General features: G+C 38.0%; 2 protein-coding genes and 1 long non-coding RNA gene across 9 annotated transcripts; 2 read left to right on the forward strand and 1 right to left on the reverse strand.

Moving 5' to 3' along the window:
* Positions 1 to 1,098: 1,098 nt before the first annotated feature.
* prodha (proline dehydrogenase (oxidase) 1a) lies at positions 1,099 to 9,841 on the reverse strand. The gene is made up of 14 exons (XM_015035556.1): positions 9,346 to 9,841; positions 9,049 to 9,257; positions 6,789 to 6,823; positions 5,969 to 6,118; positions 5,435 to 5,499; positions 5,119 to 5,235; positions 4,874 to 4,953; positions 4,712 to 4,793; positions 4,136 to 4,228; positions 3,790 to 3,936; positions 3,146 to 3,321; positions 2,960 to 3,058; positions 2,694 to 2,782; positions 1,099 to 1,832 (listed from the first exon to the last, which is right to left on the reverse strand). Exons 1-14 carry the CDS (start codon positions 9,688 to 9,690, stop codon positions 1,642 to 1,644), a joined length of 1,878 nt encoding a protein of 625 aa, XP_014891042.1. The 5' UTR covers positions 9,691 to 9,841; the 3' UTR covers positions 1,099 to 1,641.
* Positions 9,842 to 10,721: 880 nt separating this feature from the next.
* Positions 10,722 to 16,508, forward strand: srsf9 (serine and arginine rich splicing factor 9). 7 transcript variants are annotated; one of them, XM_015035562.1, is made up of 5 exons: positions 10,722 to 10,802; positions 12,939 to 13,115; positions 13,297 to 13,490; positions 15,712 to 15,884; positions 15,971 to 16,508. In XM_015035562.1, exons 2-5 carry the CDS (start codon positions 12,958 to 12,960, stop codon positions 16,199 to 16,201), a joined length of 756 nt encoding a protein of 251 aa, XP_014891048.1. In that variant the 5' UTR covers positions 10,722 to 10,802; positions 12,939 to 12,957; the 3' UTR covers positions 16,202 to 16,508. The 7 variants fall into 7 exon arrangements, with proteins under 7 accessions (XP_014891048.1, XP_014891049.1, XP_014891051.1 ...); XM_015035563.1 differs by having other exon boundaries at positions 10,724 to 10,802; positions 12,936 to 13,115; XM_015035565.1 differs by having other exon boundaries at positions 10,745 to 13,115; positions 15,971 to 16,209; positions 16,283 to 16,508.
* On the forward strand, positions 14,098 to 14,613 carry LOC106949376 (uncharacterized). Its single transcript, XR_001425365.1, has 2 exons — positions 14,098 to 14,190; positions 14,258 to 14,613. It is a non-coding gene; the product is annotated as an uncharacterized LOC106949376 (long non-coding RNA).
* Positions 16,509 to 18,694: the final 2,186 nt, after the last annotated feature.

Genomic DNA, 18,694 nt, shown 5'->3' on the forward strand with positions numbered 1-18,694 from the left:
CACGAATGCACACATTCTCCAGATATTGAACACAAGACATACTTGTTGTTTTGCTATCAGGTATCAGATTACAGGTGCAGCCTCAGCTGGTGATGTCTCTGGCTGATTAATGTTTGTTTCAGTAGTTTGACAGTGGGAACCCAACGACTGTCAACACAGTTTAATGCAAGATAAGCAAAATGTACATATATGCATGAGTGGTGCTGAAACAAAATACTGCATAACCCCACAGCAGAAATATATGTGGGGAATTTGATCCGGGTACCATGTAAGTCAAATACAACGTAAAAATAATCCAGGTATTTTAATGCAATTTTATTTTTCTTAAGTTCACAATTCACAACAACAAAGCACATAAAAATATAAACTTCAATTTAAAAAGGTGTTAAAGGCACAAAAAAAACCAAACAAAAAAAAACAAAACACTAACATCAGATTAATAAGCATATTGTGCCAGTGGCCCATTGCTAAAAATCAAAGAGGTTGAAAATATTGCTAGTTTACATGTTTACAGTTGTGACAACTGTAGCTGAAACTTAAACATTTATTTATGCCCCAGATTTTTGTCACATCAACAATTTCTGAATGGAACAGAATTTGGATTAAACACATTTCCTGTTTCTCAATTGTAAACTTTACATCAAAACTTCTGAGTCAGTTGTGGAGAGCAATAAAACTGATCATCCGATACAACCGGTTTTTCTAAGAACAACAATGTTGTTCTAAAAGTTCATTCAGTTAAATGAACTGAACCCATAGTTTAGTTCATTTAACCGGGCCACTTTTCCACGAAAACATTTCCAGAAGAACCATTTTATTCAGTGTTCTCAAAAGGCTTAGTTATACTGAAACATGATAGTTCATGTTTTGTTCTTCCTTTGAATGAATGCTATCACTGTTTGATAACAAGAACATCTCAAGCATTTCGCTGAAAATGAAATTAACTTCTAATACCTGTCACCAGTGAGGAATGCATCCCTGATAGGAGTCACTCTTTCAAAGACTGGTTCACTAAAAAACACAGTGATACTCTGATTCAACTTACAAATACAACCATTAAACCAAACATGGAAATAAACAATATATAATATTTAAGCCATTTTTTATGTACTATAATAGTCCAGAAAAAACTTTCTTGAATTGTTTCAAGAAAAAGTCAGCAACATTGAACATACAAATCAACAAATTAAAAGATTCTGGGGGTGTTGTACTGCAACAAAACTTAAAGTTGTAAAGAAATGACACAATTCATAGTTCTGTTACAATTACAAGGTACTTTTAGGTGACTGCTACAAGATTTCTATCCAGCCAGGCCACCTTAATTTTCATTTATGCTTCCTTTCTCCTCTGAAAGGATCGGCATTTCCTCTTCCTTAAAAGACAATCTTTGTGCGTTCTTGAGAACTAATTGAGGTTTCATCGTGGTTAATCACTTAAAACTCAGCTGTCTAGTATTGTCTCTTGCATACGCTTCTCAATATACATCTCACACACACACCTGATACAACTTTTAGTAAAACTTTTATTTTTCTTCTGTCCAGTGCTACTAAGAAATAAAAGATTAACCTCCCACGACAAAGCTCACAGAGAAAGCTGTGTTTGCTAGTGGAATGCTTACAGATATTTCAGTTTTTATGTTTTTCAGTAGACAGGCTTGTAGAAAATCTGACCACCCAGAAGCCTGCGCCTCAGCTCGTTCCACAGCAGGCTGCGCTCCCTCTGGGATCCTTTCATGAAGCCCCGGTTCTCTTGAGCACGACGTGACAGATAAGGGATCACCTCATTGACAGGGCCGTATGGGACGTACTTGTACACCGGGAAACCTGCCTGACCTGTTTTCAACACGGAAGCCAAAGACAAAGATGTAAAGCTCACTGTCGCCACCTTGTGAGCATACAGTGTCATGACTACAACAAGGTTTTCAAATCTCGTCTGCATGATAAAAAAAAACACAAAAGACAATTCAGGGATAAAGAATGAAGCTGTTTTAGAAATAAGGGGTTCTGGTCAGTTCAGAGAAGAGTGAACTTCTTAAAGCCTTAAACTGTGTGGTGCACATTGCCACACACACCATCTTCACAAGGAGCATGTATGGCATTGTGAGCATGATTTTCTTCAGCAGGGACAGTTAGCCTGTCAGGGTTCATATGAAGACAGATAGTGGTAAATACAGGTTAATCCTGTATTCTTTTGCTATTCTTGGAATAGCAAAAGAGTTTAAATGGAATGGAGCTAAATGAAGTGGTTGAAATCAAAACTTACTTGTTTGATACAGACATACCTCCAAAGACTTGCAGATACAATTGCAACAAAATGTGGCTTTATAAAATATTGACTCAAGTCTTGCATTTAGTGTGTAATTAAAAGAGAAACAACATAATTTAATTCTGACTTCCCACATCGTGTGCATAGAGTTACTGTAGGTCAAACTGGGTAGCATTGGGTTGACACCAAAAGGTTGTGATGTAATGTTTGGCAGCTTTCACTAAAGGACACCAGGAACTTGTTTTCTCTCAACACATTCACTGCAGGTCTTTTTCAAAGGTCGTCGACTCGCCCGACTGTGACTAGGCTGACGTCTGTGGGGATCGTGTTTTAGCTGAGCCTTTGCAGTCACCTGGGGCTGTGACGTAAGCCTTTGTGATTTCATAACCCAGTGTTTGCTTTTAGTATCTGAGCTGAGTGCGACGTACCTACGGGGAAGCTGATCTGGTCACACATGCCGAGCAGCTGTCCAAAGTAAACTTTATTCTCCGTGGGTGACAGGCCCATTTCATTCATCCTGAAAAAATTGGAAAAACACACATTCAGGTTATCTGAAGACTTGTGATACATTATATCATCATAAATCAGAGCTATTAGAGCTGTTTGATGCTTCAACACAATCTGGAATCTAATGAAGGAGCAATATTCAACCTTCATTTTGATGTTTTTATACAGAACAGAGGCAAAAACATACTTTTCAAGAGTGAACTTCACGGTGTCCTCGTTGTGAGTAGCAACCATGACATTTGCTTTTCTGTTGTGTTCAATCTCCTCCAGGACATACTCCAAACACCTGGACAAACAAAAAGCCAAATGGTAGGGATACAAAAACTACCTGACTGAAGTACAGAAAGGTTCTGGCAACCAAGTCAAGACTTACTTGTGGTACATCCTGTTTGTGGCTTCGTAGTCGGGGTTTATTGGGTCTTCGTAGCCAATCTCCTGGGCTCTGGCTCTCTCTTGGTACATATAGGCTCCACGAACGAGTTTGGCGCCAAAGTACCAACCCTCTCGTCGGGACAGCTCTACATCCAGAGTCACATTGTCGTAGGCTTCCTAGAAAACCATTGACAATAGAAAAAATATGATGACCATTAGTACTACTCAGTCTTTTTTAGGCTTTTAGGAAATATTGGGGGGTTTTTTCACAATGAAAACATTTGATAACATATGTGTTGCAACTGTGAGAAAGTTTGTTTGTTTTAATGGAATTTAATTTTAAGTGAAACACATTGTTGTAAGATTGTAAAGAAAAAGGTAATATTCTGAATGACTAGACATTTTTATTAAGAAAAACATTCAGGTCATCAAAAGGTGAAAATATTTATAACAACTTTTAATTACTACCATAACTTCATCAAAATTATGTTAATAAAAAGTTGCAAGGAATAAAATCAAGTATAATAAAATAAAGTGATCTTTCAGAATTTTCCAGTTTTGAAAATAGTAAAGAAACCTTATCTATAACTACACTGTAAAATCAATATCAACCCTCCAAAATTCCTAATAAATAATAATATTCACCTTAAGATAACACTGGTAAGTGTTGAAAATCACTGGCTTTTCTCTGTTGAACTTCCTCTGCATCTCCAGGGTGAGTCGACTGATAGCTGGTTGGAAGTACGTCTGCTCTGCGTCCACCATGAGCCTCACTCCATTCTCCAAAGCATGCTGAAGCACAAAGTAGTAGTTCTCATAATGGTTCATTACAGCAGTAACTGAATATGTGCACAAGACAAACAGGGCCTGTGGTTAATATCTATATTTGGGATTTTATTTTTCCTTAAACAGCACCTCTGTGGTAAGTTATATGTATTACGTGTTATTTAATGTACTGGTAATAACTTTAGTCATCTTTTTGAGTTCTCACCTTTGCTAGAATGTCAACTCTCTGCAGCATTCTCTTCATCTGGCTCTCCTCCTCGGCTGTAAACTTGTTTGACAAAGATTCCAGCTGGCCTGTCTGCACAGCCAAAACACAGAGTGATTAGCACTCTTATTGAAGAATATGAACTCCTTACCATGGCGTGTGTCATGGAGAGAAAACTGCAGGATGATCAGTACAAGTTTCTCCAATATTTGGGGTCTGCCTTTTCTCTAAGTTGTGATTCCAATATTTTTTAGTTGGGGGGGAGAGGAAGATGTTTTTTTCCACATCAGTGAATTTAGATCTGATTATTTTCCACCAATTGAACAGGAAATCAAGCATAAAGTGGAAGAGATGTTCTTCCCAGCACCTACATTTCTGTTCCCGAGTAACAGATAGTATATCTCCATCTGTTACTCATACTTTGCTTTAAAAATAGGGTATTAATCACATAGGTTTATCTGACAAGTGTTTTTGTTGTTAATTTAAAGGTTTTGTAGGTAGGCAGCATACATTGCAACAACTGCCAATTTATCACCAGATCACCTCTGAAACACCATAAAAGTTGCAATGACTTACCTCAAGATTTGGCACCATGAGCAGATTGGACATTTTTGTTGTATCATTTATCAGACTGTTCCAGTCCAGCAAGTCGATTGTTCTGGGGATATCAAATGCAATAGATAAATTCAGATAAAAAGGTACCGGCGTCGCTTCTCAGTAAATGGAAGGTTATCTTACCCTGACAAACCCAGCTTCTCCCCAGTGAACCAGTTCTCAATGTCATCTCTGGCTGCTACACCCATTTGAGTCAAACTTTCCTACAAGAACAAAATATAACAATACAAATAAAAAATAAAATTGGTTTAAATAGTAAACATCCCACAAATATATGAACAGAAGTGTTCTAAAATAATCAAAAAAGAAGATCCAAAGACACCCGTCCCAGGTGAGCATGTAGGGACATGAAAAAAGGCCTGAAATACCTTCAGCTGCTCCAGTTCCAGTCTTTTCTCCAAAGCAGTCATGTCAGATTTTCCTTGCTGTGCAGCGAGGAAGTTAAAGAACTTCCTCCATTTGACAAGGACCTCTGAAAACTGGAGCTGTTTAAACAAAAGGTAAGATTTTAATCATAAACATGTAATAAAAGTCAGCTGCAGTTCTGACTGACACAGGTAACGACCCAGAGGTGACTTTATTTAACTTTTATAATAGCGTATGTAAACCAAAAGATGTAAAAAGTAGCCAATTTAGTGAAATGATGCTCATTATTTGTACAAAAAGATGCCAAGTTATTCTTACAAGGAACTGTGGTCGTCCCAGTGCAGTCATTTTAATTGCAGAGAATCCATCGTTTGAAGCTCCACCTAAAATACAGAAGCAGTGTGGTTTTATTGGTAAAATTAAGAGTTACTTTTTTAATGGTCATCACATGAGTACATATGCAACCAACATTGGCCAGACAGTGTGAAAAACATGTTCCAGTAAACTAGACACAGCAAACATGTTGAGTAACAGACGTGCAAAAATCCACAGCATACTGTTTGCTTAATCAGCAATGATGTTTGTGAAGTTTGATCTGCTTTAGATGGCAAAATATTTGCTTTTCTGGTGGCCTTGCTCTGGTCAGCGAATGTCTTGACTCCATCATAAACTCAGAGGAATAACACAGTGACCTTGTTCTACTGCACAGACGATATTGCTTACATACCAGCTCTTCACACAACTAGTAAAAATATGTAGTCTTCAGATCAACTCTGCACTCTTCACTCTTAGTTATGCATTCATTTTTATTTTACAATATTTCTTTCCCTAACTGCTTCAGATACTACTTACCTGATGCTTTAATACAGTTTATGAACGTCTCCATTTGATTGTCACATTTGGCCTCATCAGCATAAAAGTAGGTGCGAGCGCTGATGACACCTCCTCGTCTGTCCCCAAATTGACGGTGGGCCTTGTACTTCTTCTCACGATGACCTGCACCTAAAGAGGAAAAATGATCTTAACCAACTTAGGTGAAGAAACAGTACACTTCAACTTTGATTTTTATGGAGTAATTTACTGTTTATAAACTAGAACTGAATTATGTTGTAACTCCGTTCTAGTGACTAAGTTGCTAGAACTCTGTAACTAGAGTTTTGATGCAAATTTTTGTATCAAAATGATAAAAGTTATCATTAGTATAATTGTAGTTCATCTTAAAGAGCTGAGCGATTTCACGTAAAATATTAAATGCATAAAAAGACTGAAAAAGTCTTTCTTTTTTAATAAATCATGAAACATATACAAATAATAAGAACATACATGGAGAAACATTTCTTTCAGAGAAAGCCTTGTAGCTGTGTTGTAAGCGTTAAACTCTTCACGTGAAGCAAACGTCACCCTGCTGCAACAGCTGGTATCTCATACCTAGTGAGAACCAGCTCCAACCAGTGCAGTCCAGTCAAAAGCACATGTTGTTGTGAGAGTCCAGCATGTCACTCTGCACTAGAACAGCTTTCACTTGCAGTGCCATCGCTCCAAAGAAGGCAAACCCTCTTTTCACCATATAAGCCTACTCCCCTGCTGCTCCTTACTACATGGAGCATATAAACTGATGTGTTGCACAACTTCAAATAAATAAATCATCCCTAAAGAGAACCAATATACATACCTGGGCTTTCCTTCTCTGCCTCGGAAACACAGGAACTGGGGGAAATAAAAAAGATTTGCATTAGAAGACTCAGTTATTCTTTATAGAAAGCATGAATAAACATATTCTACTGATAAATTATATTTTCACAGTAAAGCCTATGTGCTGAGAAACAATGTGATTCTGACTTATGCTGACTTGCTGAGATATTCTGCCCTTTTCTCTTCATATTGAGGCAAACAGTCTTCTTGAAAAAGTCTTTCTTTTTTAATAAATCATGAAACATACAAATAATAATATAGCTAGTGCCTTATCAAAGAAGGTACTGAAAAACAGAAAATGTTATTATTTTGTAGTAAAAGCATTTGGACAAATATAAACTGTGTTTATTGCCACCACAGAGCAGCCCACAATACTTCTTTGCAAGTGTATGAGTGTGTAATAAAGAGTTACAACACATTAGCCTTAAGCGCTGGCAGCCTTTTAATAATGTCCACTCCTCCAGCTGGATATCAGATCCAACCAATCAGAAGAGGGAGGTATGTCCCAATTGGCCAATAGGGGACAAGAACTGCTTGTGTCGTCGAAAACAAACATAAAACACTTTAAGATTTGATTACAGGCCTTTAAGGAGGTCAAAAACATGCTGTAGATTACACAGATCAGGAGGCATAACGGAAGCAATACATGAAGAGATAAGATAAGAGCAGAAAGTACAGTACAGTGGAATATTATAGAGCTTATGGAAGGAAATAAAATACTTAGTTTAAAAGATGAAATGTGTGGAAAACTTTTGGTTTCTTTGTCTAACTTTACATGTTAAGCTAACTAATTCAGAAAATATTCCAAATTGGAAAAATTGCCATGCAAATTATAGAAAGTAACTAACAGCTGGGGTCAATTAAACAAACTCTATCATATTTAAACATAAATCAATTTTATTTTGGTATGTAATAATTGCAAGATAAAACATATTTACACATACTTGCCTAGTCGTATAATTAGTAGTATAATCAACATTTCTATTACTTAGAGCTCTGTGCTCAAACATGCAGGCTTAAAAGACCTGAGGTCTACATTGCTAAGTGATGGAAGACTCAGCATGTAAGGGCACTGCCTCACTATCCATGCAGTTTGCAGGTTGTCATGTGCATTTGATTGAGCAATGAGTTAAACATACCTACTGCATGAGATCTGGTTGTAAATTATATCCCTCCCCCCCCCAAACTATCTAATAATTCTGTTAATTATAATGTTCCAAATGAAAATAATTCCCTGGATTTTTGCAACCCCTAGTATTTAAAAATAGGGAAGTTGGTAATGAATAGTGAAGTTGCTCTTTCTTGGTTAGGCTGCAGTCAACAAGAAATGCTGTCAACTCTCCAAGCAGAGACCAAAGACCTAAAAAAAAAACACTTTCTGAAGCAATTACTGAGCAATTTAAGTATGGTAGATCTGCTGAAATATCTCAATACTTAAATGCTATTATTGGGCATAATTTCTCATCATACTCATACTCCTGTAAAGAAGGAGTCTCAGGAAATTTGTCGTGTCAGTGGTATTTAATGTTATTCCTGCAGGTGCTCTCCGAATCACACTACTCATGTTCCAAATATGCAGAGGGATGGTTTTCACTCTCTGACTTTAAATAACCTTCTGAATTCCCAGTTTTAGTGCATTTGTGTTATTGTTGAATGGCAATAAAGGATTGGACAGAAAGACTCTGTTTTAGGTGCAGACACACCCAGTAAGTTACAAACTAGGATATAAGGACAGGCTGTGCAAATGTACTTGTCTCAACTGATTTGCATGTATTAAGAATGTTATATAACTACAGAAGAAAGGGCCCACCTTCCTTTTATATGTGAGGCTTATTAAACAGTGGTACAACTACTTAAATACAAACCTGAAATCACATTGTAGGCAACTCAACCTTTACACTCAGTGAATACAGTCATATTCAATAAATTGGAATATGTGTTCAGATGAGGGCCATTGCTCAGATTACAAGTACCTTTTCAAAATAACATCCTTTAAGCAGGTACTAAGCATACATTTCTATAAGTACACATTTTTGTTTTTAATACTATTTTTTGTCATTGGTCTGGTGTAGATGTTAAACATTTAAATGTCATATTTTTATTACATGTAAGAGGAAAATTATTTACAGAAATAAAAGTTTTCAAACATTCATGTGTATTTGGCCCATATAACGTGTTTAAGTTTCTGAAATAAATGGGTTTTTCAGTACTATTTTAATTAAGTGAATGACTGTACTCACTCCATTTCTTTCTTCTCTGCCTCCTCTTGTGTCAGATCTTCTTCCACACTGTAGTCCAGCACTGCCCCCACGCCAAAAGCCTGGTTCTTGTGGATTAAAGGCTTGATAGCGTTATGGTCTTCCCCTGCCACAAACTGACCGTAGAAGGTCATCTTCATCAGCTTCTCAAACAACCGCTGACCCAGCAACTTCTTACTGAGTTCCATCAGCTGAAAGAGCATGGAAGAGAGGTTGCTGGTTTATTTTAACACACAGGCAATTTGCAAGCTGAATTACAACTTTTCCAGATAAACTCACCCCCTTATTCTTCTCAACAAGGATGTCAATTCTACACAGGTTGAAGACCAGCAGACTTCGCAGCAGCTCGATGTTATTCTTACTTTTGTATGCCTCTTCGGTGTTGTCGAAGTCGATGTGAATTCTGTTCAGACGCACGTCTTTGGCGTTTTTGGTCTGGCTGATGAGTTCTACTGGGGCAGCATCCACCACCGCGCAGCCCTCCAACTGCCGCTGCGGCTCCTTCTCTTCCTGGCTCTTCGGGGATGCCACAGTTGACAGACATCTTGAAGGTGAAATGCGGATTTTGTTGATGTTTCCCGACTTCGCTCGAGCAAGAGACGCGACAAACTTCGTGTAGGACATATTTCCCCTTTCTTTAAATGAGTTTTTTTTTTTTTAAACGCAGCGATCAGTTCCGTGCTGCTGGGCTGCTGCTCCTATGGGTGACGGTTGTGTAATAAGCGCGCGAGTCGGTGAGTCTGCAACTCGAGAGGCGGTTCCTCACATGTCGAAGCACGCGCCCTTCTTATTCAAATAAAATAAAATAGCTAAGATATCATGCATGGAATCTAACAGATTATGCTTTAGTTATTACATTCATCCATGCATCCATCCATTATCTAACTCTCGCTTATCTCTGCATGGGTAAAAGCCTACTAGGGGTGCTGGTGTCTACCTCAAGCGAACATCAATGCTTAAAAAATTATATCATCAGGCAGACAAAAGAAGTTATGAGCAGATTCTAAAGACTAAAATAGAAAAAATAAATTACATAATTTAAAAAAAAATCAGGCAAAAGAAAGACTTTTACAAATATTTTTTTCTACGTAAAACCCCGTTGTAGGTAATTTAAGTATAGAGTAAAATGTACTTTAAATGACAATACATAGTGCTTACTGTATGCTTGATCTCCAAATGGCACTAGGCTCAGAAGATAGAAAATAATATTTGTACACACCTAAAATGTCTCAGTTTATCATGAAATGTATGCGTGTTTCTGTGTCTCATACATTAGTGGTTAAAATGTGTTGATTTTTCATTCATGGGGGTAAAATCTCCCCAAAAAATTCAAGTGAGATTAATGATACTTCGTAAAAAATATTACTCAAGTATCGGTACGATGCACTAAAACTACTCCTAAAAGCACCCCCCACATTTACTCAAGTAAATGTAACTTAATAAATTGATTCTACCCGACTAAAATAAAAGTACATGAGATATAAAACTGATTTTAAAAAAATAATTTAATAATTGAGTTAATAGAATATCAAGAGGAGGAATTTCTGAGATTTCAATTAAAGTCAGGATTGGCGAACAAAAAAAAAAAAAAAAACAGATGTCAAATTCAGTCATTCAATATGTAGAGGCACTTTTGCCTCTGGGGGCGGTAATGCACAACGAAGTATCCACACTGCCGCCAACTCAAGAAAAAGAAGAAGAAGAAGAAGAAGCTAACGTTGCTAACACGGAAGAAGGTGTGTGTCTTGAGAAGTAGCGTTCAAACTAAAACACTTAGGTGTTATCTTTGAAAGCTAATTGTACTGTTTTAAACGTAAGTAGTTTTTATTACAATATACACGATGTTCTAAGTAATACTGCTGTTATAGATTGGTAGAAATATTGGTGCATTTTAGGCGCAGTGAGATTTTTAGCCAGGTTAGCTGGTCAACAAAGAAATGTTACTTGCGTATCCAAACGAACATATTCAGGTTCTAGACGATACAAAACAGAAATCCTGCAAAATGAATGAGGTTACACGGTCAACAAACCAAATATGTGGACTACAGAAAAAAGATGTAACATTTTAATGCCTACTATATCTTGTAGCAGCAACGCGTCCCTGTCCTGTTTATTAGCTTTAGCCTCCACATTTATTTGGTGGTGGTGTAGTTTTATCGTGTAACTCACGCTGAAAACGTTATAAATAAATCTGATATTCTAGGCCGTGGGTGTAAAGCTTTCAGTTAGCGCCACGTGTTAATCTTCATTGAGTTGGTTAAGGTAGAAAAACGGGTCTGGTCGGTTCATCTTAAAGGATTTCTCAAGAAGGCCTTGGAAACGTCCTCGTTCTGAATAGTATAAAAGAAAATCAGCCTTTTAGAAAAGCACTGGAACTTGAATAGGTGTGCCAGTTAAAAATAAATTTTTTTTGGTTATTTATCGTATCAGCTATTTTTATTTTTGATGTATTCTTAATATTTCACGTGCATATTTTGTGTGTTTGTTATTGAACTATGACAAACGTATTTATGTTTTTAAATTTCCATTTATTGGATGATTTATTTCCCTCAATTTGAATCGAAATCTGTAAAATAGTGGTGTCTAAAGATCACACAGAAATTGCTTAGTTGAATGTAAAATATTTTTTTAGGAATTGACTTGAGATGTTGAGCAAACACTGACAATTATTCTGCTGTAATAGTGATTACAACAACAACAATTGAACTTTCAATAAATCTTTTATTCAGCTAAAAAAGGTTTGGTTAATTTGCTCTAGATATTTATTTTCGCAATTAACACCAGCAGATAGTAAGTAGTCTGTGTCAAAAAAAAAACAAAAAAAAAAAAACAGTTGGTGTGTTGTTTTTTTTATTGCAACATATTTGCTAACTACTCGAATTGATATATAAACATTTATACATTTTGATGCACAGGCTTATTATGCGGGTGTGTGCATATGCAAACTCATAATTTTTGAAATGTAAGCATTGAAAAGCATTAAGGACAGCTTATTCATTTAACAAAACCAGCTAATTATCTTGAGTGAAATTCAGCAGTTTTGTTTTCAGACTATATTTTGCTATAAATCATTATTCTCATCATCCCTGCTCTGAACATCTTGCCCATGATAAACTACTAATAACTACATTTTGCTACAGTAAAGTTTCTTCCTATAATGGAACATGATGTAAATTACTGGTTGTCAAAAGCAGGTACAAAACATTCCTGTGGTTGTTGGCATGGAAGCGCCAGTAAGAGTCAGTTTCCCTTTCCTACCAAAAGAGAGTCTGATACAAAATGACTAAAATTGTAAAACCTTTTGGTGAAGGGGGAAAATGGGGAAAAACAACCTATTTGACTGTTTAAAAACCAATGTCTAATTCATTTATTTGTTTTATAGTACGTAGAATTAGCACAAAAAAAAATATCCCAGTAACAGCATTTAGAAGTATCTAGGCACTTCGAAATGATGTAGCATTATGATAGTTACTCTGCTGCTTTCTCCACTTCTCTGAAGCACTGTAGAGTTTTTAACACTTTCTGCTCACAACATTTAAGGATTTTGTTCATTTTTATATGATGTGAAAACTGTGCAATAATTTCACCTGCATAAAAATGCTATTTCTTATTAAACATTTTCTACCCTCTTTTAAAGTTTCAGGCTTGGATCCATATTTGAGACCTTTTTTTTCCCTTGACCCCATCATTTACTACTGTTGTGACTTCAACTCCGGTTTACAGATTACAGATATACAGATCTTTGTCTAAGTTAAGGAATTGGCCTCCAATGGACTAAGTATATGGATTTGGAAAAGGACCGTTTCCGCAGCTGTTTCTGAAAGCAAGAGGTGCACTCACAGTCTGCAGTTGCCCCTATTCTGTGTCAGCAGTGCGATCCAGTCATTCAACATGTCTGACGGCCGGATCTATGTTGGAAATCTCCCCATGGATGTCCAGGAGAGAGACATAGAGGATCTCTTCTTCAAATATGGAAAAATCCGAGAAATAGAATTGAAGAATAACAGAGGAACTGTTCCTTTTGCCTTCATCCGGTTCGAGGATCCACGGTGAGTTTTCGGGACGGTCTCTGGCAAGTCGAATCAGAATCCCCTTGTTGGACAACTTTGATTTTGTGATACAACTCTACTCCAATAATCAATCGCCAGCAGGAAATGGATGGAGGCACCAAATCCAACTTTTGCCCACTGGGTGTATTTTGGTAAGGAGTTATTTGCTCTCTTCTCTTAGGGATGCTGAGGATGCTGTCTTTGGAAGGAATGGATATGCATATGGGAACTCCAAGCTACGTGTAGAGTATCCTCGATCCTCTGCTGCCAAAACTGGTCCAATGGGAGGTTTTGGAGGAGGAGGAGTAGGAGGAGGACAGAGAGGAAGGTTTGGACCCCCAACTCGAAGATCCGAATTTCGGGTCATAGTGACTGGTAGGTGGATGCCGTGAATCGTGGCCCAATGATATTAATCTCTGTTAAGCTGCGACGACAAATTAAAGGGACTGTTAGGAATGTAGGATTCATAGTCAGATATCATTTCTCTCTCATGGCGGACAGGTGGACAAGGGCCCAGTAAATGGACCCCAAAGGTTGTAGACAAATATTTCTCTTTCGTTGTGGAGAGGAGAACAAGGGTTTCGTACATGGACACCAAAAGATGTATACAGATATTTTCTCTCTCATGGTGGACAGCAGGACAAGGGCCTGGTAGATGGATCCCAGAAATTGTAGACAAAAATTTCACTCTCTCTCAAGGCGGACTGGAGAACAAGGGCCTCATAAATGGACCCCAAAATTTGTAGACAAATATTTCTCTCTTTTATGACGGACTGGAGGACATGGGTCTAGTAGATGGATCCAAGGATTGTAGACAAATATTTCTCTCTATCATGGCGGACAGGAAGACAAGGGCCTAGTAGATGGATCCAAGGATTGTAGACAAAAATCTCCCTATCATTGCGGACAGGAACACAAAGGCCTAGTTGGTGGATCCAAGGATTGTAGACAAATATTTCTCTCTATCATGGCGGACAGGAAGACAAGGGCCTTATAGATGGGCTCCAACCATAGTAGGGAAATAATTCTTTCATTGTGGAGAGGAGGACAAGGGCCTTGTAGATGGATGCCAAAAGTTGTAGACAGATATTTCTCCCTCTTGGAGGACTGGAGGACCAGGGTTCTGTAGATGGATGCCAAAGATTTGACAAATATTTCACTCTCTCTCTCTCGCCGTGGACTGGAGGACAAGGGCGTAGTAGATGGATCCCAAGTGTTATAGACAGACATGTCTCTCTCTCATGGCAAACTAGAGGGAAAAGGATGCCAAAAATTGTAGACGCATAATGAAATCTCTCTCATGGCGGACTAGAGGAAAATGGATCTCAACAGTTGTTGACAAATAATACGATCTCTCTCTTATGGCGGACTGGAGGACAAGGGAAATAGTAAAGGATGTCTTGAGTCATAGGCAGATATGTTTTCTCTTGGTGGACTGGAAGTCAAGGGGACTGAGTGGATGAGATGAAGTCTGCTTCTCAGATCATGAAAACTGAAACTAAACAAAAACTGATCATGTTGCCTGAATAATCCTAAACTCCCGCTGTAGTGACTGGTAGGTGTAATTTTATCATTGTGTATCTTTTATCTGTTGTTTTCCACATTCACAAAATGTTAACATAACACACAGTGCCTTGCAATATTGCATATTCGGTCATGTTACAACCACAGACTTCCATGTATTTTACTAGAATTTTGTGTAGGATACTAACGCTCAATTGTGACTGGGGAAAATGCCTGCTTCTTTTAAACATCTTTCAAGTACAAATCTGAAAGCTTTTATATTTATATTTTTCACATAGTACAAGTGGTATTTAAACTTTTTGGGATGCTAATCAACTGAGCCCAGTGGTAAAAATAACTAGTTGCCATGGCGAAGCATCAACTATCGAATAGTAAAAGACCAACACTATTTGTGCCGGTCAATCATACAAAATCTCTGTAAGATACATTGATTGTGGTGGTTGTATGAGAAGATGCGAGTAAGTTCGCTTTTGCAGTGCACTGTTTGTAACTAGGCTTCCTATAGTACTTATTATTGCTACAGAAAGACAGAGATTTCATGTGATTTGTACTTCTTTAGTATTTTTAATATGACAACAATTTAAATATAGGCAGTCTAAGGTAGTTGTTTATTTTATAGCTGCCGAAACACTTAGCTTCAAGTATTTTTAATTATGTTAAGACACAATTTTACATCTGGTCTGAAAGAGACTCGATAGAAAAGTTGGTAGTTACATTTTAAAACGTTCTTGTCACATTTGAAGTCGGTGTGCATTTTAAGCAACTGCAGCTCAGGAGTTGGCATTACACTTATCAATAAGTAACTTCTCCAAGGTGAAACTGTAAATGATTAAAGAAGCTCCAGTTCAACTCCTGAATCAGTACGTAAGCTAAAATTTCAAGTGAGTTGATCAAGGTTTGCATTTTTGTTTCACAAAGAACTTCATGAAAGTGATTTTTAAAATGTTATTCAGGCTTCATTTTTAATAAAGTTCCTTAAAGCTTTACACTTTGGTCGACCAAACCAAATTTATTCCTGTTGTCATTCATTTCTTAAATGTTTTTTCATCATATTTGCCCTCCCCTCCAAAAGGGTTACCGGCTACTGGAAGCTGGCAGGATCTGAAGGATCACATGCGAGAAGCAGGAGATGTTTGTTTCGCAGATGTACAGAGAGACGGCGAGGGCGTAGTGGAGTTTCTCCGTAGGGAGGATATGGAGTACGCGCTACGCCGACTTGACCGAACAGAGTTTCGGTCGCATCAGGTATGTGGCATCAGTGATGGTGAAAACAGACACTGTTGTTCATATTTGTAATTTATTGAACTTTTTTTTTTTTATTATTTTTGCAGGGTGAGACCTCGTATATCCGAGTTTATGAGGAGAGAGGCGGTGGCGCTGCCAACTGGAGTCGTTCACGTTCTCGTTCCAGATCCCGAGGCCGCTATTCTCCTCCGTATTTTAACAGAGGATCTCCCCCTCGCTACCCGTCACCTCCACGCCATCCCATGTTGAGGCATAGTCCGCCTCCAAGGAGGCACCCCCCACCTCACCATAGCCCACCTCCACGTCATTACAGATAGAGGCCTCTGTATTTACGCGACATCTGGAGGAAATATTTCACATTTTTGCATTTTAACCATTTTATGTCTGTTTTACTTCAGACATCCTCGTCCCTATTTTGGTATAAATGCATTCCATGGCCAGAAAACCCACAACAGCCTACTCTTTCTGTAGCCTTTAAGTTTTTGTTTTTTTGTTGTTGTTTTTTTGGGTTTTTTTTCTGTTTTTAGGTTTAGCTATTTCAAAACAGAGTTGGCAATTCTTAAGTTGACATTCTGATTTCTACTTTGATAGTTAATTTCTTGGCTGTTCATTAAAACCTCGTCAGAAACTTCAGGTGTGATTTTCTGTTAAATTGATCAAATCTATTTTCCCACTTTAGATTTTTATTTTTAGGGATTTTTTTATTATTATTATTTTCTCCTCTCAACGATGTTGATCATTTGTGAGCCTTTTAGCTGTTGTCTGGAAGCCTGTTTTTTTTTTTCTTTTGAAGTGTGAACAATTGATCAAAGTGACCTGTAGGTTGAGTATAATTTGTTGTTCTTTACCAATAAAAATATAAACTCTTAATGAGACAGTGTCATTCTTGAAAAGTCAAATCAATTCCACAAAACATGGAATTGAATAAAATAATTTTCCAGGATAGGATTTGTAGTTTTATTTGGTTTCTATCTACAGTTTTTTAGTCAGTTGCATTTAGATGTACAAATTGATTAAAACAAATCCATAACAGTGACTCTCAAAAGTCTTCACACATTTTATTCTCGCCAGTTTCTGAAACAAAAAAGTGAGACCATGGTAAATAAATAAAAAATCTTTTGCACATATAACGTCATATTTGTCCTCTACAGTTTAAAAAAAACAAATGTTGGGTTGAGCCGGAAAAGGGTAGAGTGCCTTCTCCGGGTCAGGGGGGTCGTCCTGCCTCAAGTGGAGGAGTTTAAGTATCTGGGGATCTTGCTCACGAATGAGGAAAGAAGGGAAGGGAGATCGACAGGCGGATTGGTGCAGCTTCTGCCGTGAAGTGGGCGCTGTACCTGTCCGTCGTGGTGAAGAGAGAGCCGAAGTCAAAAAGCGAAGCTCTCGATTTACCGGTTGATCTACGTTCCCACCCTCATCTATGGTCATGAGCTTTGGTTCATGACCGAAAGAACGAGATCACGGATACAAGCGGCCGAAATGGGTTTCCTCCGCAGGGTGGCTGGGCTCTCCCTTAGAGATAGGGGGAGAAGCTCGGTCATCCGGGAGGGACTCAGAGTAGAGCCGCTGCTCCTTCACGTCGAGAGGAGCCAGATGAGGTGGCTCGGGCATCTGGTAAGGATGTCTCCTGGACGCCTCCCTGGTGAGGTGTTTCGGACAAGTCCCACCGGGAGGAGGCCTTAGGGAAGACCCAGGACACGCTGGAGGGACTATGTCTCTCGGCTGGCCTGGGAACGCGTTGGGGTTCCCCCGGAGGAGCTGGAAGAAGTGGCTGGGGAAAGGGAAGTCTGGGCCTCCCTTCTGAAGCTGCTGCCCCCGTGACCCGACCCCGGATAAGCGGAAGAAAATGGATGGATGGATGGATGGATGGAGATTGCACACTTTTTTCTGCCATGATATGCATAAATTGTAAAAAACTTTTATATTCCAGAGACAGTTACTCAGTGGGATCCTTTGGAGCCACTGTCATTACTCTGAGAAAAAAATGCTTTTAACTGAAATGATGCAAATGGGTAAATCTCAGAAAGATATTTAAACCTTGTTTTACTTTAATTGATGTTTGTGTTTATGAACTCTTAACTGATATTTTATTTCGACTAAGCTGGTTATGTCTCACTCTAAAGGTGGAGACATAACCTTCACGTATATTATTTTTCATTTAATTGGCAGGTTTCCCCCCCTCCCATAAAATGCACACAAGGCACATCAAATGCAAAATAGAATATTTTTTTAATACACAATAAATTAATTATACTTGGGACCATTTCAGAAGACAGAAAAAAATAAATATATTTCCATGAATATGCTTTATGTTTTCATCATTATTTAGACTTAACTGATATACAGACATTGTATTGCATTTATTAAATATGTACCAGCTAAGTATTTGTACAATAAATCTGCTTCAACACATTTTATATCTTCTGATCACAAACAGCAACACACAAGAAGCAAGAAGCGATATTCAGGCAGTTTTTAGTTCGTATGGGGACACGTTAGCGGTGACACCAAAACACTGGAACTGAAGCCACATCAATGAACCAACACAAGTGTGTATTGGATATTTTTGCAATTATGACGTAGCACAAACAGCATTTTTATCTGACAAAACCGATCTTTTTCAAGATGTTATGTTTATCTTTAGATATTTTTAAGTTATTAAGGTTATCCTCCCCCCCGAAAAAAAGGTGTCCATATGTTGGGATCAAAATCTCCAGGAATAATGCAATCAAGGACATGCACTTCTATTAAATGTTACGGTTTTTCATCTCTGAAAGCTGACATATGAGAAGAAATGTTTAAGAAAACCT

Source organism: Poecilia latipinna, unplaced genomic scaffold (genome assembly GCF_001443285.1).
Source record: "Poecilia latipinna isolate Pla-1442-1.1 unplaced genomic scaffold, P_latipinna-1.0 Scaffold339, whole genome shotgun sequence".
NCBI lineage: Eukaryota > Metazoa > Chordata > Actinopteri > Cyprinodontiformes > Poeciliidae > Poecilia > Poecilia latipinna.